Raw genomic sequence first — 22,296 nt, 5'->3', positions numbered from 1 at the left:
TAGCAGCAGCTGCTCCTAGTTTGCTACAGTGGGGACACTGACCGGAGGTAGGAGCGGCTGGTAACCCGACTTTTATGTCACATACTTTGCATTTTTGCACTTTTACTGTTTAGATTTAATTTAATTCCTAAATTAATACAGTTTTTTTCTTTCACCCCAGCTATTTTTATTATTTTAATTATTGTATATATCTTTCATCCCTTTTTTATATCTTATTTTTGTCTGTAAATTGCTGCTACGTCGACACCAAATTTCCCCTCGGGGATTAATAAAGTATATATTCATTCATTCATTCATATTGAAGTGAAAAATTATAGCCATGAGTACGAAATGCATGTGTCACAAATATAGTTACTTATGCTAGTTTGTAGGTTTCTTTGCATTAAAAGTGTAATGCTACGTTCACAACAAAAGCGTTGCAAATAGTCGCTTTACTCGCTCGACTTTTTGTGGTTAATTGGCGTCATTCATGTCTGAAAGGGGGCGTGGCTTATCTCCGTTAAAAACAGTTGCCATTTCCACCATTTGCAATAGCCTCTAGTTCTGCTTTCTACATTGACTTTGCATGTGATCTCCTCGCGTGAACAATCAGCAACGCTTTTGTTGTGAACGCAGCATCAGATATGAGAGAGAGGAGGACAGCACCTTGACTTCTGTATGAAAGTGATTTATTTTTATTTTATTCTCACAGGCTCTGGGATGACGGCATCATCGACCCCGCGGACACGCGTCTGGTTCTGGGCTTGAGTCTCAGCGCGGCGCTGAACGCACCAACGAAGAAGACGCAGTTCGGGGTGTTCAGGATGTGAAGGCCTCCGACGAGCTTCTGAGCTCCAACTAGTCCTTTTCTCATTAAATAGATTTTGTAGTTTCAACTGTGTGGCGTCACCAGATCAAGAGCAGCAAGCGAAAGAGATCACAGAACCTCCTGACCAGCGGGGTGTGATCACATGGTGTGCGGTTGTTGTGGGATATTTCCACTAAATTGTGCCTTTTACTGTCGCTGTTTCTAGTGTAACTTCAAACTCTCCTCTCCTTCACCTCTTTTATTCTTTTTCTTTTGTATCAAATAATGTAAATGATGAATTATAAAAAATATATAACATGCAAAGTTGCTGTCTTTTCTCCATCTGCATAAGGGGGCGCTGTTCAGCTGCTTATGAATATCTGACTGGCCGCACATCTAGCAGATAATAGAGATGTGTGAGTGGAAATATTAAATAATGCTGCAACATGTATGCACACCGGAGGAGGCGGGGTTTAGTATGTCTTAAAAACCAGCCTTATAGTCTCCATGTTCTTTTTAATCGTGCATATATATTTTTATATATATATATATATATATTACACACAATATTGCGTCATGGTGTCGTTGTATATACCAGTGATTTTAGTCAGGTGTGCCCTGGGAAAATTTCTAATTTCACTTAATCGGTCCCAAAAAATATAATTTAGTTGCTGCAAATAATTTTCCATTGTTAAGCGTCTGAGCTGCAATATAGTGGCTGGCCGAGCAATTAAATACTCCTTAATGCCAGCAGGTAGCGCAATAATGACTCTTTTATATATATATATATATATATATATATATATATATATATATATATATATATATATAAAAATTAGATATGCTGTGTTATGCTACAATGTGACATTTTGTAACCTTTTGGGTTGTTGGTCTAAAAAGGATGAAAAGCACTGATATAGACGGCATGCAGTGAGCTGAAGCTGAGGAAGAGGAGGAGGAGGAAGAGTGCTTCACTTCACCAGCTGCTCTCTCTCTCTCTCTCTCCCTAAATCTCTTAAACTGAACACGCTGCACACAGTTGGTACACTCACATATTTGTAGAGAGCATCTGAGCTCACTTTGGCAACAAGTGAGTTTCTTCTTGTTCCTCTGTAGGATTCTAGTGGCGAACATTTGGTGCAGAAGTGGATTTTAATATTCAAACGATAATAAAACAAGTTGTTTAGAACTGGTTGTTGTCCCTGTGATGGATCCTCACCGACTGGCATGAACCGGTTTTAAACGTTTCATTGAAGTGAGAGGTGTGTGTGTCTAATTGAGAAAAATAAATGTATGTTAATCGATGACGTCACTCTGTATTTATGAGCCGACCTTTTCTCTCTGACTGACCTGAACTGCAGGAATAATCACTGGCTGGGTGGCAAGCTTAGAATGTTCACATATTGAGCTATGATTTGGGTTAGAGAATGTTCACATATTGAGCTACGATTTGGGTTAGAGAATGTTCACATATTGAGCTATGATTTGGGTTAGAGAATGTTCACATATTGAGCTATGATTTGGGTTAGTGAATGTTCACATATTGAGCTATGATTTGGGTTAGAGAATGTTCACATATTGAGCTATGATTTGGGTTAGAGAATGTTCACATATTGAGCTATGATTTGGGTTAGAGAATGTTCACATATTGAGCTATGATTTGGGTTAGAGAATGTTCACATTTTGTGCTATGATTTGGGTTAGAGAATGTTCACATATTGAGCTATGATTTGGGTTAGAGAATGTTCACATACTGAGTTATGATTTGGGTTAGTGAATGTTCACATATTGAGTTATGATCTGGGTTAGAGAATGTTCACATATTGAGCTATGATTTAGGTTAGAGTTGGACCTTACAGCTGCATCATTTCAAAGAAATAATCATCCTGAAAGTGATTTTTTTACAGGCGAACCTGAAACCTTTTCATTTGTTTCTGTGTGTCGTCTTCATTTACTCTTAACCAGTAACATATAGACTGATATTTACACATCTGAACAAAATCTCACATGTGTACATTTTATCATAACACCAACATTATTCAAATATTCCTAGTGGTTGCAGAGATACACCCTTTTTAGTTTGGGGATGACATTTTCAAGGAAAGGGCCTAAAATAGTTGATAGATTCATAGCCGGTTATTCCGTCGTCTAGATGAAGCCGAAGTTTTTCGTGAGGTGACTTTTGGTTCGAGGTCATCAAAGAAAAGGAAAAAGAGAAATTGTGGATTCCAGTCCATTTGTTCTCGCCTCATTTTAAAGATTAATTTGTCGGGTCCAGGATCTCGTTCCCTCTGACGGATCGGCTCGGACAGTTATGACTCATGTCGAAGCCTAAAAATACTCACGAGTCCCGGCTGAGAGTTTGAGTTTGAGTCCCGGCTTGAGTTTGTCGGTCTTCACGTCCGCGAGAGAAAAGGATGATTTCATCGTCGTTGGTGATTTATTTGTTTCCCACCAAATGAGTCTGCAGTCACCTGCTGAACATGATGAGACGCTTAAGAAGGAAAGCCAGGAGATCATTATTTGTGTATTGATTTAGGAGACAAATAAAAAAAGGATGCATTGTTTTTCAAAAAGATTGAAACTTCATAAAATAAATGAATCATTTGAACACCCTCTGCTCTGCTCATGTCATTATTGGTCTCTTTAGTTCAGTTAACCTGGGCTTTAATGTGGGGTTCCTCACTGCTGTGTATGATACACAAATAAATATATTATTACAAAATCTGCCAATATTTATCCTATAATTGTTTTTCTTACTAAAACCCAAAATGTAACACATTCCTCTGACAGGAGCTGGACTTGAATATTTGATGAAGGTGACAAAATACAAAATGAATGTGATGAAACGTTGTTTTGAACCCAAACCAGGAAATATTTCACGTTTTATATGTTGCATATCTCTTGTTTTGGACGTCCAACTGTCGTTAAACAATAACTAAAACACAAATGCAGACACACAATCCCTTTCATCTCACACTGTTTTACAGACGGTCTCAGACCTCTGAAGACGTGAGTCCAGGAATCATGAATCACGTCGTGGAGACACAAAGAAAGCAGCTGTTAGGACCGCAGCTGATTGAGGATGTTCATGTTGGAGGTTCTGCAGGGAACGACTGAACTGCAGAAGAAGAACAAACAGCTGATCATCGGGTCAGAGCCCAAAACCACCAGCAGTGTGGCGTCCCGAGGGGTGAGGAGGCTGCAGCGCCCTCCGGAGGGGTGTGTGTGTCTGGTGTGTGTGTGTGTGTGTCTGGTGTGTGTGTGTGTGTGTGTGTGTGTGTGTGTCTGATATGTGTGTGTTTGTGTTTGCATGTGTCTGATGTGCGATGTGTGTGTGTCTGATGTGTGTGTGTGTGTGTGTGTGTGTGTGTGTGTGTCTCGTGGTGTGATGTGTGTGTGTGTGTGCGTGAGTGTGTGTCTGATATGCATGCGTGTGCGTGTATGTGTCCGTGTGTGTCTGTGTGTGTTTGTCCGTGTCCGTGTGTGCGTGTGTGTGTGTGTGTGTCTGTGCGTGTGCGTGTGCGTGTGTGTGTGTGTGTGTGTGTGTGTGTGTGGTGGCCCCGGACGCCGAAAGTGACGAGCCTTGTGGTGCAATGTACGTCTGCACCACTGCGCCCCTCCTCCTCCTCCTCCTCCTCTTATTCCTCCTCCTCCTCCTCCTCCTCCACTCTTCCTCCTCCTCCTCCTCCTCTTCTTATTCCTCCTCCTCCTCTTATTCCTCCTCCTCCTCCTCCTCCACTCTTCCTCCTCCTCCTCCTCTTCTTATTCCTCCCCCCTCCTCCTCCTCCTCCTCCACTCCTCCTCCTCCTCTCCTCCTCCTGTCCTCTCCTCCTCCTCAGACTGACAGCCCCGCAGGTCCAATAAGATGAGTCGACATATTGAGGTTGTCAAATCAAAAGCTAAAAAAGGGGAGGAGCTACTCCCCTCGTCGTCGTATGAATTACGTCATGCACAAACAGCTGGTCGCTGGCACAGAAAAAAAAAAAAAAAAAAAAATGTAGCCCAGCTCACAGCGACAGGAGGACCTGCAGCGGGCTTGGAGCCCTCCACGGAAACACTCCTCTGCTGTAACGATGCGGCGGCCGCAGCGCGCGGGCTCGGGATGCAGCCCTGCCCGGCTGCTCGTGCTGCTCTACCCCGCTCTGTGGGGCGCGCTGCTCGGAGGTGAGTGCGCGGGTTCGATTCCCCTTCTTCTTTTTCTTCTTCTTCTTCTTCTTCTTCTTCTACGGTTCCGTGTGCGCTTTGCTTCGCGAGGAGCTGTCCCGTTCGTCGGTGGTGCTGAAAGCCTCTCGCAGAGCAGCGGACGCGTTTCAGCACCACCGACGGAGCGGACAGCTCCCGCGGCTTCTCTGCGTTTTATCCGTGTTATTATGTTCATGAACGGACGGCTACGATCGCTGCTCATTAAGGCACGAGACACACACTGGACAGATGCTCCCGCGAAATACATAATAATAATAACATAAATCAGACGGGAGAAAACCCAGCAGTGCTGGACGCGTTTCTCTCTCCCGGTGCTTTCATTTGGATTTGTTCTTTTGTTGAAGGAAAAAGGGCAAAAGACAAGTTGAGACACGTTGGCGTCAAAAAAATACAATAAAATAGAATAAAATAGAATAAAAATAGGTGTTTTGACGTAAAGCATGTGTTGAAGTTGCACCTTTATTTTTGCCTAATTGGAAAATAATAATAATAATAATAATAATAATAATGATGATGTGGCAACATTGAAGTTTCCTTTTTTTTTTGCTTCCCATATTTTCTTCTCGCTGCATGTCGACATACGTTCAGAGTGGGGTTCTCGTGTCCCTCTGCCGAGACACACACACACACACACACACACACACACACACACACACACACACACACACACACACACACACACACACACACACACACACAAGAACAATGCATCCATACCTGCAGCACACGCTGTCCTCGGCGGTCACCTTACACATCTGTCTGCAGACTTGTTGCTGCTCTCCATCTGTTTGGTTTTTATTATTTTATTTATGTAAATCCTTTGGTTGAAGTCAGTAAGACCACTGTCCTCCTTAACCCTTCTTCTTCTTCTTCTTCTTCTTCTTCTTCTTCTTCTTCTTGTTCTTCTTCTTCTTCTTCTTCTTCGTCCTGTGTCGGTATCAGAGGATCATTGTCTCAGTGATGGTGTCCCTGAGACAATGATCCTCTTCTCTGGGGTTCGAACCCTTTTTCAGTGATGAAAAGGTTGAGAACCCCAGTGAAATACTGAAATATTGAAATATTTCCAGCATTTTTGGTTAAAAAAAGATGTTCCACACAGCGCTGTGCCATCAGTGTCTGATTTAATATAGAATATAAAAAATTCAGTTCATTAACTTACACTTATATTTGATTGAATACGTATTAAATAACTATTTTGAAAAGATTTTTGAATGGATGCTAATTTAAAAGATGTTTTTTTACAAATCTCTCGTACCCCCTGGAGGGCCTTCACGTACCCTTAGGGGTCCACGCACCACCATTTGAGAACCACTGGACTGAAGCGTGGGAGACGACGAGGGCCTCGTTTGAACCACGTTTCATTCATCGTTCTCTTGTTGCTTTCTTTTTTTTAAAGATTTTAAAGCCCTACAAGAACATCCTAATAAAGGAGGAATTTCCCCCCAAAACACCCCGACATACACGCATACGCATTCAAGGCTACACCTCCAGTAGAGATGACAAAAAGCAGGATTATGTATTAAGCCCCTAACGGAGGGAAACAGTGGTTGGGAGGCGCTCGCTGCAGATTACTGAGATTACTGAAGTCAGAGCCGTGCTAAGAACGCCTTTTATCTTTAAACGTCTTCATTTAGCTGCAAACAAACAAGCTGCTGCTTTTTTAAATATAATGTCGGTGTGTTCACCCCCCCCCCCCCCCCCCCCCCAGTCCCCTTTGCACATTCAGTGTGGTTGCAGAGTTTTCCCATATATGTGAAGGGTTTAAAAATAGTCACGCACGTTTATTATTTCATTTTTGTATTAATGACTTTTGGCATCTGGGTCGTGTCGCAGCAACGGAGAGGCTGATGTTGACGTGTGTGTGTCTCTTTTCTTCTTCTCCCTGTCAATGGAGTGTAGCTGTGTGTGCACACGACACATGACAGAAACAGATGTGTATTTGTGATGTGAAACATGTCGTGACAGTGACCCCCAAAATATACGGTGCATCGTCGTAAAACAACAAGAAAAGGAAGAGCTGCATGTGACTGGGTTTTTGTTGAAATAGCTACATTTTTGATACAACAAAATATGAATATAACAACACTACTTGCTCAACGTTTGATCCTTCAGAGGTGGAAGCATCGTTCTCCCACTGGGTCAAAGATGTCATGCATTTCTTGACACTTGAACAAATGAAATACACTCTCAGAGCTTCCTCCCAAACCTTTGGTAAAGTATGGAGACCTTTTCTAGACTACGACTCCTTACAAGAACCTCTACACAAAAGCTAATGTGGATCCCCTATCCGTCCCATAGCAGCAGCTCCGTCACCTGAATGTACCTGAATTTACCCAAATGTATACATTCCATAGCCTGTAACCCTACAGTGGTGTGGGGTCGGGAACGAGGTTTTCAATTTCAATCTGCAATTGTCCTCAGACGTGTGAAGCCTCTTCCCTAGTGGGATAAAAACTGTGAAAATCAATAAAACATGTGTAAAAAAAAAAAAAAAGAATATGTAGACCACTTATGATGCAAAGATAAAACATATGTAAAAAAAGAGTATGTAGACCACTTATGATGCAAAGATAAAACATATGTAAAAAAAAAAAAGAATATGTAGACCACTTATGATGCAAAGCAACGTCTCCTCGTCTTTTTTAGTCGTCAGCGGTGCAATCGAAGAATTATTTTTCCCTTCGCTGAAATACTTTCTCTCTGCTGATAAACTGTAGAAACAACCAAATATTGGACAAACGTGTGAAAAAGAAACAAAATTTTATGGACTAGGAATTACATTTCCTTCGTTCCTACTCCCCTTAAAGGGACAGTTAGGCCCAAAATAAAAAAAGGTTAAAAAAAGTCCTCTTTTTGTGTGAGCTGCTTAGTTTTGGAGATATTGGCCTCCTCTCTCCAGTAATGGGGCGACGTGGCACTCGGCTTGCAGTGCTCTGTTTCCTCCTGATTAGAACACACTGCACATTCAAGAAAAAGCTTTTCCCTTTTCTGCATCCACCGCCTCAGCGGCCGGTCACTGCGGCCCGGCGGCGGCGGCCCGCGTGGTTTCTCTGAGGCCAGCGTGTCATCATCCAGGAAACCAAAAAAAAGAATAAAAGAAGAAAGCCAACGACAGCGTCAGTGCAGCTCGCTGACTCTTAGGCGGATTGGGCTCCTGCTGTTTCAGAGGCACACAGGCTTCTCATTGCATCCTCGAAAACTGTCTTTACGAGATTCTACCGTGTGTGTGTGTCTGCGTGTGTGTGTGTGTGCGTGCAAATTGCAGGTGAGATAAATTACCCCCCCAAAAACGGCGAACGACTTCGCCGCGGGTTCTCCGCGTGCAGATGGTTGGAAGCGCATAAACACAAAGGGGAGCGCGTTCTCCTCCGGTGAACCGTCGAGCCTTCACATTGTTCTGAAGGAACGCCGGCGCTTTCTTATCTCCTTATATTTATATTTACGATAACACTAATCTGAGAGATGCAGCATGTTCCGGTGGAGCAATTAACCGACTCCTCCATTGCTTTTTACATGCGGGATGTAATCCAAGGATTTGACATTATGCAGGGGACGCGATACATGCACCTCCCTCGGCTGCTTTGAAAGGACTTAACGTCTGCGATCGAAAAATTTGGATGAACTAGCGCTATGCGGCGTGCCGAGTTCAAGGAGAAGCTCGTTGCTGTGAGACTTCAGACGGAGAGAGAGAGAGAGAGAGAAAGATGGCACTGGGAAATGTTTTGGGGTTGAGCCTTTTTTTAGCGACTTTGGGTCGAGCGGAAACCTCTGGACCGCCCCGGCCAATCGGAGCAGTCTGGAGCCGGTCGCGGTCAAACGTTGTGTGATGGTGATACTCGTTACCCGGAGAGGTTGGAAGCAGACGTACGTTTCTAAAACCTTACGTTTCCACGTAAAAACCTGCGGCGCTAATGTTAGCGGAGTACGTTAGCATAGCACCTCTTTGCTACGCTAGCCACAGAATGTATACTGAATGTAAACACATGTAATATAATGGTCGTAACAGTGACTGAAGACGACCCGGCTTCACAGGAACGGTGCTGTTCCTTAATCTCATCGTCTTCCATCTCGATCTCCATGGTGACGGGGTGCTTTAGCTTTGATCTTTATCTTTTTAACCTTTTCCCCCGGTGAATCATTTTGACAAACGTATAATAGACCCTTCAGTCTGCTTCTCTCTGGACAATCTTTCCAAATATTAGGTGATATTCCTTCAGCGAGTGCAGTTAGTGACAGTGTGGGCTCCACGGTCGCTCTGGGGGCGGGACTTAGCGAAGGATCAGCTGCTCGGTGGGTTGCTGTGACATTTTTGTACGATAAACAACACCGGTTTTCGAGGTTTCGGAAAAAACAGCATCGCAGTTGGCCTTAAAATAAGTACGTTAGCATAGCATTAACTAGCGTGAGCACCTTTTTGCTACGCTAGCCACTGGAGGTGTACTGAATGTAGCCACCTGCTGCGTTTGAATGAATACTACCCGGCTTTTTAGGAACAGTGTTGTTCCTTTTTATTTGTATAATAACAAATAGTCCCCAGGAGGGTGAATTCTAATCTTGTCTCGCGCCACCAGTGCATTAAAGTTTTCACTTCTCAACATTGACGAAATGGATCGGCACACAATCTGGTAAAGACAATCAATGTGGTGCCTTTCATCATACAAACCTATGCTTCCTCGCTTCCTCGCTTCCTCGCTCCCTCTGTCCTCTCGTGAACCCCAGAATCCCTTCCCTCTCCCCCAATGTGGAGGATCGTCCAATCCCTGAGAGTACGGGGAAGATGGAGAGCAACAAAACAACGGACAGCTGACGCAGCTTTGCCACGCGTCATATTTCATTGCCGCCACTTTAAAAATGCCCAGTTGCCTTTCGTCCTCGCCTCCTCCGCTCACGGAGACGAGGAGACAAGGAGACGCGTTAGCCTAATGAAAAAGGTTCCCAGAGGATGAATCCTAATTACATTGACGATCCCGTGACTCTTCATCTCACGGCATCGGACTCCTCTGAACTTTTTTGGTGTCGTGCAAATTAGCAAACACACTAAAACCAAGACGGTTGACAAAAACACATCCGCTTTGACGTTGTAACACGTGGCGAACTCAAAGCCCTAACACTCTTAACCCCGTCGATCAAATAAAAAGACTTCCATTTCTGTTTCTTTCCATGAGGATATCTGCTGTGTTCCTGACGTTTATCCGCTGCACACATTCAGAGAGACTCTCCTCTGGTTCTGCTCCCCACAGATTGCCTTTTTGTGACCGAATACTTCACCCGCACGCCTCGTAAGCTGAACGCTTTCAACTCCTTCGCCAGCGTGGAGCTGTTCCACTTCAATGTGCCTGACGACACCATGATGGCCGTATGGAACCTCATCACCTTCAAGGAGCAAGGCGGCACATTTGGAGACAGCTGCCCGAACCGCAACGTGACCGTGTAAGGACTCGACTCCGTCCCCGGCATGCTGCTCTGTTTTTAGTTGCTTGTGTTTAGTTTAAAGCCTTTTCCCTTGTCGGATTGCAGCACTTAGAAGTTGAAGTCCTTCTCGAGGGTATAAATAGATAACAATAAGCATCTTATACACTTTGCCTTTGGGCGGGGAAAAGGGTTCTAGCAGCTGGCTCAACACATGACATTTTTTTAGCTGACGCTTTTATCCAAAGCAACTTGTATGCTTGCTCTAAACACCGCAACAGGGAGCAATTAGGGGTTAAGTGTCTTGCTCAAGGACACAACGACAGGGACAAGCAGGGCCAGGGCTCGAACCACCAACCCTCTGATTGAAGGACAGGCACGCTAACCACTGAGCCACAGTCGCCCCAGTGTCGAACCGGCAGCCTCGCACATGCAGGGGACTGCTTGGACCACTGAGATCATTTTCAGTCGATTTGACATAATTTCTTAAATTCACCTTTTTAAGCCACTTGCATATGAGATACATACCCATGTGTTACAGCATGAATTGCAGAACAATCTCAGCTCTCTATATAATGAGGCAACATTGTCAAAAGGCAAAAGTGTAAAGAGAAAAACGTTACAATATGACACTGAAGCTGAAAAAGGGAATCTCGATTTTTGGAAATTATTCATATCGCTTGTGAAAACCTAACTTTACTCAGGTGGTATATAGGTTTTGGTGATGGAAATTGGTTTACCAAAGGTTTTAGGTTCACAAAAGCAGTGAAATATATGAATCAAATGGTAAATACATCTGTCACACCTTTCACCAAAATGATGAAACAAGGCCAAGCAGCGATCGCATTTCTGTGTTGGTGGTCAACAGGTACTTCAGGTCCGGGGCTCCTCCAGTGATCAACCCCCTGTACACCGGCTTCCCTCGGGACACGGCCGTCCCAGGATCCTTTGCTGTGACTCTCACCTGGACGCTTCCGAACCGCACCACGGGAGCGTTCAACGTGACCAGCCCGCTCCCCGGAGACTGGTTCCTCGCCGCACATCTGCCCAAGGATGAAGGCAAGATCTCCGTGAAGGTGAGGCTGAACATCTGTCGCCAGTAAACATCGTGGCAATCTCTCTGAGGTGGGATTCAGGCAATGTTGTTGCTGCTGGCATTGGTCAATCTGTTGTTTCTGCACTGCATCTAACAGAAGGTGCTTCAATTGTCCACCAGATGCATGAATATAAAACACACATCGTCTCCGTGACGTCGCCCATTGGTTTGTGGACTTTTGGTTTTGAAGCGTCAAGTTTGCATTGTTCGTTGACATTGCATTTTGTTTTTGCAACCAGACGTGACATGAGAGGTCAAACCAAACGCTAAAGTGGGACGTTTTTAGGCGACCAAATTATTGAAATGAACTTTCATGAACTGAAAACACACTGTGAAATGGTTAAAGGAAGCTCCGCCCCTAAAGCGTCCCCTGCTTTATGGTCTGTTTGACTCTAAATGACCATAATTTACTAAATGAACATCATGCTGTATTGAAGAAGACTTGAAACTAGAGATTGAGACATAAACTCATGTTTACAATGTTTACTGAGGGAATACATCAAGAGAAGTAGTCATTTATATAGACTTCTATACAACCAGAGGAGTCGCCCCGTTGTGGTCATTAAAAAAAATGCAAGTTTAAGCCATTTCCACTTGGCTTTTTGGACTGGGAGCTTTCTGCCTGGCCTCCCTCCAGTCATGCTCCCAGCTCTGTGAGACTATTCATTGACACGGTGATGGGTTGAGCTCAATGTGAACACAAGCATGCTAACATGCTCATAATGTCAATGCTAACAAACCAATGGTAACCATTGATTAACATGAAACACAAAGCGTTTCAGTTTGTTATTCAAACTATTGAATGGCTATTAATGACTTTGGCCTGATATTGGTCAAAGGTCTAAACCACATTTCATGACAATCTGTTCTGTCAAAACCACAAATATCAACCTCAAAAGTCCATTTTACGCCAATCTATCTTCTAGAATCTAGATGAGATATTTATATTTATATTATACAAGTCAGGGGATCACCCCAGCCGGTAGGAGTTATCCTTCAGGCACCGTGAATGTCTGTAGCACATTTCATATCAATCCATCTCATAGCTGTTGAGACGTTCATGATTTACCAAAAATGTCGATCTCATGGAGGTGCTAGAGGAAAAGACTACAATTCAGTACACAATTTTACGGCAATCGTCCAATAATTGGACGTGAGATTTGTCGGTCTGGACCAAAGTGGTGAACCGAAAGACACAAGTATCCCATAATACTGTGTGTGGGATATCTCACAAAAAAGTAATTTTTTGTGCGTTTTCCTACAAAAGTCCACCAGCAGGTGTCAATGTGTGCTCGTTGCATTCAGTCATTTCAAAATGAACTTCCATCTTCACAGGAAACAACTCATGTGGTTCAGGAAACAAACCAGTTAGGTTTAAGGGTCAAGGTCGGGGAAAGGTTGTGTTAAAACAAGTTACCTTACTTAAATATGGAAATTAATCTCATTTCACACAGGGTACGTACAGAAAAAAATGAACGTTTTTGTTCTCATACTTTCTCATTCATGATTACGTGGACATATACATTGATTTTGTTGGATTTCTGCGAATTACAGCGCATTATTTCCCGTAGCTACAGCTAGCTAACCCAGTGCTAACGCGGAGGATCAGCTGTTTGGAGCAGAACATGAAAAGCTCCAGTCACTGTTAAAAAAACCCCAAAGCTTATTAATGTGGAAAGTGTTCAACTTAAATGGGATCTTCATCTAAAAATATTTCCTTCACGGTTACTTACCTCCCCTGCAAGATAGAAAAGATCCTAATAAAAAAAGATGCAAGTGATGGTTGTGATTAGTATTCTGTGCGTGTTCTGCAGAGCTTAGAGAGGCTTCTTCCCCCCTTCATCTCATCATGTTCTTCTATTTGGCCACATAAAAACACCTGCTGATTTCCATTTTCAGGCAATTCATTTGTCTCTGGCTCGGCGTGCAGTTGTGCTTCCTTTGTGGTTTTCCCTGGCTGGCACAAGTGCCCCTGGAACACACACCAATCAAAAATACCATCAAAAGCGACTGTCGACCTCGCATGTGCAAGAAGAATTGGTTTTCTTTGGGGGAGAATTGAGCCGCCGTGGCTCGAATGTGACCAATGACACAAAACATCTTTTCTGCATTCTGCTTTCTGAAGCACTTTTTTTTTTTTTAGACAACCAAGATGCGATGCTATCAGTTGAGAGAGGAACACAGAGCAGAGGATGCACGCTGCATTTATAACTATATCTGTCAAATACCCAACGTGAGCAATCCTGCACACAGAGGGTAGGGCTTAGCAACGAAGAACAAAGAAACCATCCAAAACTTTATGTTCTGTCAGATGCATCATTTACATTATCTATAATTATTGTTCTTTGACTCGCTGAAATCTGCCTTCTAAAGATTGGAGTCAAGATTTGGTGTGTTTGATCATATATTTGATCTGTGTGTTCTATGTTCTTATTGTTTTTATTTATTTTATTTGTTCTATTATTTTATTTTTTTATTGCATGTTTTTTGGATATTTAAAAAATATTGTGTAAAGTGACTTTGAGTATTATGAAAAGCGCTATATAAATTAAAGGCATTATTATAATATATATATATATTTAACTCAATATATTTTCAGACAATTATTTGACTTCTATACCTCCTTGGAATTAATAATCATTAAACATATTTATCTATTTGACGCATTTTCTTCATATGGGCCAGAAATAACATTAAAAAAAGTCAACATTATCAACAAAATATAAAAAGATGGAAGAGTTGATGTTGTGTCAAAGAGTAGCTACTGAAATTAGCATGCTAACCAGCTAGCCTCCGCCCGTCCCGTCTTGTAATACCACTTCTACCTCGAGAGGCGATAGTGAGTCACTAGCGTTTCAGCAGTTTGGTCGAATTTCGCATATTCTTGCCCCGCTGTTTAAAAAAAAAAGTATAATTGTATGAGTTTAGTTAGTATGGTGGTAGCGGTAGCAGCTACGGAGCATGTGGCCAGAAGTTACACACTGCGCCTTTAAGAAGACAAAAAGCAACACTGGTGCCTTTTGTTTCCCAATGCATCCATAATCGTTGGCGCCGTATCAACAGAAGTATAACAGTAAAAGTAAGGGTGGTGGAAAACAGACGTACTCTCATGTAATCATTACAATTCTGAAGGGGTTTCTTTCCTCATTGCTTAAAAAGATCTCACCGTTTTATGACGCTCATTAAAATCAATCTTTCACATGATGTATAAGCTTACTATTAAATGCTGGATGTTGGCCAGGAGGCCGGGGCGCTCAGTCCCAGTCTGTAAATACAGGAAAAAACTGTCTGTAAAAGCTGCAATTAAGTGTCTTTATTTAGTTTCTCACACATCAGTTACTAATTCAAATGTTAACATGTTTTGTGAATTCTTTATCAAACGCACAGCGTTCTCTTTGCTGATGGGATCTACCCGTCTGATATATTGTTGCTGCAATAAATCCTTCCTACGTGAGCCTTAAAATGATAATGAAAGGTTTTCCTCTCTGTCTCGTTATAATGGCGTTCAACACACCGGGCACTCAATATAATGCAACAACAAGCAGACTGCAGCCTTTAAAACGACCACGGAGTTTAATAAAGCTGCACATAAGCTTGTAAATGTTGCACTTACTGCAGCGCCATTGCATTAGATTGTTCAGGTGTACCTAATAAAGTGGGAGCTCGACACAGACCCCAGAGGGCTCCCTAAGGGTCCGCGGCCTCAGTGGGTCGTTGGGACTGAAGCAGTAATGCAATCGTCCCGTTTCAGTGAGGCGACGCTGCAGGGCTTAAAGGGACAGTCCGCCCTTAAATAACAACAACAGAGCTCCTTTCAGCTGTCGAGCTTTTTGATTTGTTTTGGTATGTGTGTGTGTGTGTGTGTGTGTGTGTGTTTGTTTATGCATGTGTGTTTGTGCGTGTGTGTCTGTTTGTGCGTGTGTGTTTGTGTGTGTGTCTGTTTATGCATGTGTGTGACTGTGTGTGTGTGTGACTGTGCGTGTCTGTGTGTGTGTTTGTGTGTGTGTGCGTGTCTGTGTGTGCGTGTGTGCATATGTGTGTGTGTGCGTGTGTCTGTGTGTGTGCGTGTCTGTTTGTGCATATGAGTGTGTGCATGTGTGTGTGTGCATGTGTGCGTGTGTGCATGTGTGTGTGTGCATGTGTTTGTGTGCGTGTGTGCGAGTGTGTGTGCATATGTGTGTGTATGTCTGTTTGTGTGTGTGTGTCTGCGTGTGTGTGTGTCTGCGTGTGTGTGTGTCTGCGTGTATGTGTATGTCTATATGTCTGCGTGTATCTGTGTGTGTGTGCATGTGTGTGTGTTTGTGTGTATGTGTATGTGTGTGAGCATATGTGTGTGTGTGTGTGTGTGTATGTGTGTGTGTGTGTTTGTGTGTATGTGTATGTGTGTGAGCATATGTGTGTGTGTGTCTGTGTGTGTGTGCATGTGTGTGTGTGTGTGTGTGTATGTGTGTGTGTATGTGTGTGTTCATTTTGGTGTGAGTTGCCTATAGTTTTAGAGATATCCTCCTTCAGTCAAATATCAGCTCCATGCAGGGAACTAACGATGGAAAGAAAATAGTTCCCGACATGAAACATCTCACCACGAGATCTGTGGATCGTCGTGAGCAACAACGCTCGTGCTTTCTGGAAAGAGACGTCGCCAAATGTATTCTTTTGCTTTGCTTTGAGTGCTACATAGTCCCATTTTATCAGAGATGATAAACATCTGGACTGATAAATAACACTGAAGGTAAGAGGCAACATATTACGTCTCAACTGTCTCGTAAACATCTTCTCGAAAGGAAATAAACAAACGCTGCTATATTTTTGGGATATTGAACACAGTGTAGCAACATAGCCCCTTTAAAGCCCCTCCTCATGGTCCAGCCTTAATTAGAGCACAGCCCCCCCTCACCGGACGCGTGTGCAGGTCCAGCTGACAGGCTGCAATAAATCAAAGGGTCACCCCGGCAGCTCCCGGACTAATGACATGTCGCAGTAATTGCGGCCGGAGCGGGCGGGGTCAGTGATCGCTGACAGGAACGAAGGGCCTCGTTTGGCATTCACACCTGTCCTCTCCACTCCGGGGCCCGATGGCTCCCACATGGTCCGCTGAAGAAGTTTGAGACAGAAACGGACGCCACTCGCCTCACGTCAAGAGCATTGAGGTCCGGAAGGAAGCGAGTGGAGCGAGTTATATCAATCCAGGAGGCTTCATACACACACACACACACACACACACACACACACACACACACACACACACACACACACACACACACATAGAGACACACACACGCACACGGGTGACACACACGCAGACGCAGACACACATGCAGACGCAAACACATAGAGACATACACATACAGAGAGACACACACACACACGCGGACACATAGAGACACACACACACACAGAAACACGCAGACACATAGAGACATACACACACACGCAGAAACATAGAGACATACACACACACGCAGAAACATAGAGACATACACATACAGAGAGACACACACACACAGACAAACACGCAGACACTTAGAGACATACACATACAGAGAGAGAGAGACACACACACACACAAACATGCAGACACATAGAGACACACACACACAAACATGCAGACACATAGAGACATACACATACATAGAGACACACACACAGACAAACACGCAGACACATTAAGACATACACATACATAGAGACACACACGCACACAAACATGCAGACACATAGAGACACACACACACAAACATGCAGACACATAGAGACACACACACACACAAACATGCAGACACATAGAGACACACGCACACAAACATACACACACATAGAGACACACACACACACACAAACATGCAGACACATAGAGACACACACACACAAACACGCAGACACATAGAGACATACACATACATAGAGACACACACGCACACACACATAGAGACACACACACACACACACACACACACACACACACACACACACAAACATGCAGACACATAGAGACACACACACACAAACATGCAGACACATAGAGACATGCACATACATAGAGACACACACACAGACAAACACGCAGACACATTAAGACATACACACACATAGAGACACACACACACACACAAACATGCAGACACATAGAGACACACACACACAAACACGCAGACACATAGAGACATACACATACATAGAGACACACACGCACACACACATAGAGACACACACACACACACAGATACACACACACAAACATGCAGACACATAGAGACATACACATCCAGAGAGACACGTAAAGACATACACATACAGAGAGAGAGAGAGAGAGAGACACACACACACACACACACACACACACACACACACACACACACACACACACACACACTTCGCCAACCGTTAACCGCTAACCGTTAACTGCTAGCCGCTAACCGTTAACCGCTAATCGTTTACCGCTAACTGTTAACCGCTAACCGTTAACCGCTAATCGTTAACCGCTAACTGTTAACCGCTAACTGTTTACCGCTAACTGTTTACCGCTAACTGTTAACCGCTAATCGTTAACCGCTAACTGTTAACCGCTAACCGCTAACTGTTAACCGTTAACCGCTCACCGCTAACTGTTAACCGTTAACCGCTAACCGCTGACCGCTAACTGTTAACCGCTAACCGCTGTGTCGTCTCTGCAGGGTCTGTCGGAGGAATGCCAGTATCTGTTCCAACCCCAGCTCATCGTCCAGAGGCTGATTGGGATTTCCGTGCTGTACCCCGGATTCTTCATCGACCAGATGATCCCCGTCCATAATAGATCGGCTCTCTATAAGTAAGTCTCCCAGACTGAAATGTCAGGATGAAGTCTCTAATCGTGGGCAATCTGAAAAGGAAAACACACTTTATTTCTTCCTCTCTGTGAGCTTATCTTGCACTTTTCATTTAAATATAAAAAAAAATGCAATTTCCAAGTGTGTGCGTATGGCCTGAGCATCTTTATTAACTTCCTCTTCTCTCAAAAGTCATCTAAACGTGTTGTGAGCAGAGGAATATTAATGTTCTATAAGTTTACGCTCTGTTTGCTGGTGGTGAATAAAAAGGTCAGAACTTTTTGAGTTATTCTCTAACATTTGCAGGGTAAATGTTTGTTCTTTGGATATTCCATATGCAGCATATTTACGTGCAAAGTTTCGTAAAGTCGTATTTCCAGTCTTTGATGTCTGTTTGTACTTTTGGGGTTTTCATTCTTATAAAAAAATGAAAGCACCAGTCTTTGAATATCAGTATTGTTATTAAAGAGACAAATAAAGACAACAAACTCAAACTACTGCACTTCTTTTATTAGTTACTGCAGAGCGATGGCTTTGTCTGCTTCAAAAGACAGCAAAGCATGTGTCACATTACCATAAAAGTCAAATTAAAACTGCTCTCTCCTTGTGAATGATTATTATTCTTTCACAAGCATTACCTATAATATAATAAAATATATACTTCATACACAGGGCTGTTCTACATCCGCTGTCTGCTATCATGTAGAGCCGAGGTCGTTGTCATCGCCCCCTAACACGTCTGTGTGTGTGTTTGTGTGTCTGTGTGTGTATGTCTCTATGTGTGTGTATGTCTCTATGTGTCTGCGTGTGTCTGTGTGTGTGTTTGTGTGTCTGTGTGTGTATGTCTCTATGTGTCTGCGTGTGTCTGTGTGTGTGTTTGTGTGTCTGTGTGTGTATGTCTCTATGTGTCTGCGTGTGTCTGTGTGTGTGTTTGTGTGTCTGTGTGTGTATGTCTCTATGTGTCTGCGTGTGTCTGTGTGTGTGTGTGTTTGTCTGTGTGTGTATGTCTCTATGTGTCTGCGTGTGTCTGTGTGTGTGTTTGTGTGTCTGTGTGTGTATGTCTCTATGTGTCTGCGTGTGTCTGTGTGTGTGTGTGTTTGTGTGTGTATGTCTCTATGTGTCTGCGTGTGTCTGTGTGTGTGTTTGTGTGTCTGTGTGTGTATGTCTCTATGTGTCTGCGTGTGTCTGTGTGTGTGTTTGTGTGTCTGTGTGTGTATGTCTCTATGTGTCTGCGTGTGTCTGTGTGTGTGTGTGTTTGTGTGTCTGTGTGTGTATGTCTCTATGTGTCTGCGTGTATCTGTGTGTGTGTGTGTGTGCGTGTCTGTGTCTGTATGCGGGTGTGTGTGCATGTGTGCATGTGTCTGTATGTCTCTATGTGTCTGCGTGTGTCCTTGTGTGCGTGTCTGTGTGCGTGTGTGTGCGCGTGTGTGTGCATGTGTGTGTCCTTGTGTATGTGTGTGTGCGTGTATGTGTGTGTCCTTGTGTGTGTATATGTGTGCGTGTGTGTGTGCGTGTGTGTGTGTGCGTGTGTGTGCGTGTGTGTGCATGCGTGTGTGTATGTGTGCGTGTGTGTGTGTGTCTGTGCGTGTGTGTGCGTGTGTATGTGTGTATGCGTGCGTGTGCGCGTGCGTGTGTGTGTGTTTATGTGTGTGCGTGCGTGTGTGTTTATGTGTGTGCGTGCGTGTGTGTGTACGTGTGTGTCTGTGTGTGTGTGTGCGTGTGTGTGTGTGTGTGTGTGTGTGTGTGTCTGTGTGTGTGTGTGCGTGTGCGTGTGCGTGTATGTGTGTGTGTGTGTGTGTGTGTGTGTGTGTGTGTGTGTGCGTGCGCAGAGTCTTCATCCCCAACTACATGTCGAAGGTGAAGGTGCAGCTCTTGAACTGCAGCACCAGGAACCGGAGCGCTGACGGGTGTCCCGTGGTGCTGAAGGTCAGAGCGCGGGCGCCGCCGGTGCACAACTCCAGCGCCCTGGACTGCCGGGACTGGAGCCCGTGTGAGCTCGACGCCCTCGTGCCGGCCTGGGAACAGTGGTACTACATCCTGGTGGAGCGGTACCCGGGCAACGGCAACGTCTACTTCCGCATCGGGGTGCAGGTCACGGGTGAGTTGTGTTGTCGTTAAAGAGTCCCTTTTTCTTTCTCCTTTCAATGGGAATATCCTTCCCACCCATATTCACCTCATCCTTGAAAGACATTCCAGGCTGAATTATTCTACCGACGCCTATCGGCAGCGTGACCTTTGACCCTTTTTTCTTTCGACAAGGTTACCGGCACCCCATCATACATAATTCAGTTTATTTGACCATTTACAGTCAAGTGCAGACCCGTGTCTGTGTAAAGTGGTTATATTAAAAATAATAACACATCACATCAAAAGAAGCAGATCACTAGTGTGGCTAAATACTAAATCATAGGGAGGTTAAAGCCGAGAATGAAATACCGCCAGGGTTTCGTACCGTTTGGTAAATGAAAGCATTTTGACCAATTTTTGCCAGCCTTATTATTTATGATAACACATTTGATTTCTCTTTCTGGAGTCCGCTTCCAGCGTCCTTCTTTTTTTCTTTCTGCTGCTTTTGATGTTCAATTCAATACCAATTTAAGACGATGCGATGGATGTTAATTTGTATTTTTACTAAACTGCAGGCCACATCCAAGCTTGAAGTAGATCACAACCAACATCCCAAACGATACAGTCAAAGTAGAACAAGACTACATGCTAAGAGGCTACATGCTAAGAGGCTACGAGGCTACATGCTAAGAGGTTGAGAGGCTACATGCTAAGAGGCTGCATGCTAAAAGGCTGAGAGGCTACATGCTAAGAGGCTACGAGGCTACATGCTAAGAGGCTGAGAGACTACTTGTTAAGAGGCTGCATGCTAAGAGACTGATAGGCTACATGCTAAGAGGCTGCATGCTAAGAGACTGAGAGGCTACATGCTAAGAGGCTGCATGCTAAGAGACTGAGAGGCTACATGCTAAGAGGCTGCATGCTAAGAGACTGAGAGGCTACATGCTAAGAGGCTGCATGCTAAGAGACTGAGAGGCTACATGCTAAGAAGCTGCATGCTAAGAGGCTGAGAGGCTACATGCTAACAGGCTACACGCTGCTTCAGGGCTTGTGGAGGAGAGCTGAGGTATTTTTTATTGACTTGTTTTTAAATGCTCACTCCTCAGAGACGGCTCACGCATCCTCTCCCTTTGTACCTCACCTCCCTCCGTCGGACGCTGTACCATGCACTTTGTCGCCATGGCAACGCAGACACTAATTATTCGCTCTCTGTGTGTCTTCCCCCCACCCCCCTCGCCTGCCAGGCAGATCTTATTCGACCTTTTACGGAATTTGAATTGAAGGAACACCTCAGGTTCGGAGGGAGGAGGGAGGAGGAGGGAGGCTGAAACACCATCTGGAGTCCTCGCCTTCTTCTCTCCTCTCCTCACCTTCTCCCTCTTATCGGTCATCGCTATGACAAAAAGAAAAGGAAAGTGCCCTCATCGGTAATTCTGTCCCTCTCCCAGACGTCGCGGCCGCTGTGTTCGAGACAGGAAGCGACGAAAACTAGGCTGCGCTTCATTATTGATCGAAGAGAGCGTCACCCCGGATAGGAAAGCAAAGAGGAAGTCGGCTCTTTGGATTATTCATCTTCTGCGCGTTTACACAGCTCCCACCCACCCACATACATAAACATACACTGTACGTTTGGGTCTTAGCTGATTCCACGCACATCTTTCCCGCGCCTCGTGTACCAGAGTTCCAATTGCCTTGAGCCGGCGCTATTTGGTATCTCAGTAATATTCTTTAGTGCTTCGGCTGCCTGAGCGGACATCAGAAACACTTCAAACCCTTTTCAGGGACAACACTGTGTGCGACGAGGGCCGGGAAGCCTTGGAAGTCCTTTCCCCTTGGGGATCGGCGGCGACGATGCTTTGCCAGTTTCTATCAATGTCCATTTCTTTGCAGAGCTGCCTCGTGTTGAGTGAGAGCATACTGTTTGCAAA

The 22,296-nt window shown here is 44.2% G+C and overlaps 3 protein-coding genes across 3 annotated transcripts in view; all 3 read left to right on the top strand.

Annotated features, from left to right (window-relative positions):
* mccc2 (methylcrotonyl-CoA carboxylase subunit 2) overlaps positions 1-1,102 on the top strand; it is an 18,947-nt gene extending 17,845 nt beyond the window's left edge. Inside the window, exon 17 of the mRNA XM_079222045.1 lies at positions 692-1,102. Within this exon, the coding sequence (XP_079078171.1) occupies positions 692-809 (118 nt within the window). The 3' untranslated portion in view covers positions 810-1,102. The remainder of the gene's footprint in view (positions 1-691) is intronic.
* Positions 1,103-4,863: 3,761 nt separating this feature from the next.
* LOC306740157 (post-GPI attachment to proteins factor 6-like) lies at positions 4,864-18,307 on the top strand (the record flags this gene model as incomplete). The annotated part of the gene is made up of 4 exons (XM_079222263.1): positions 4,864-4,954; positions 10,234-10,423; positions 11,271-11,478; positions 18,170-18,307. 4 exons carry the CDS (start codon positions 4,864-4,866, stop codon positions 18,305-18,307), a joined length of 627 nt encoding a protein of 208 aa, XP_079078389.1.
* A 1,842-nt stretch (positions 18,308-20,149) lies between these two features.
* Positions 20,150-22,296, top strand: part of tmem8b (transmembrane protein 8B) — a gene marked incomplete at both ends in the record, with an annotated part of 28,763 nt that continues 26,616 nt past the window's right edge. The window contains one exon of the mRNA XM_079222262.1: positions 20,150-20,399. Coding sequence (XP_079078388.1) covers positions 20,150-20,399 — 250 coding nt within the window. The remainder of the gene's footprint in view (positions 20,400-22,296) is intronic.

Source organism: Taurulus bubalis, assembly GCF_910589615.1.
Source record: "Taurulus bubalis genome assembly, chromosome: 8".
NCBI classification, from domain to species: domain Eukaryota; kingdom Metazoa; phylum Chordata; class Actinopteri; order Perciformes; family Cottidae; genus Taurulus; species Taurulus bubalis.
This window is presented reverse-complemented; position numbering and strand designations above follow the sequence as displayed.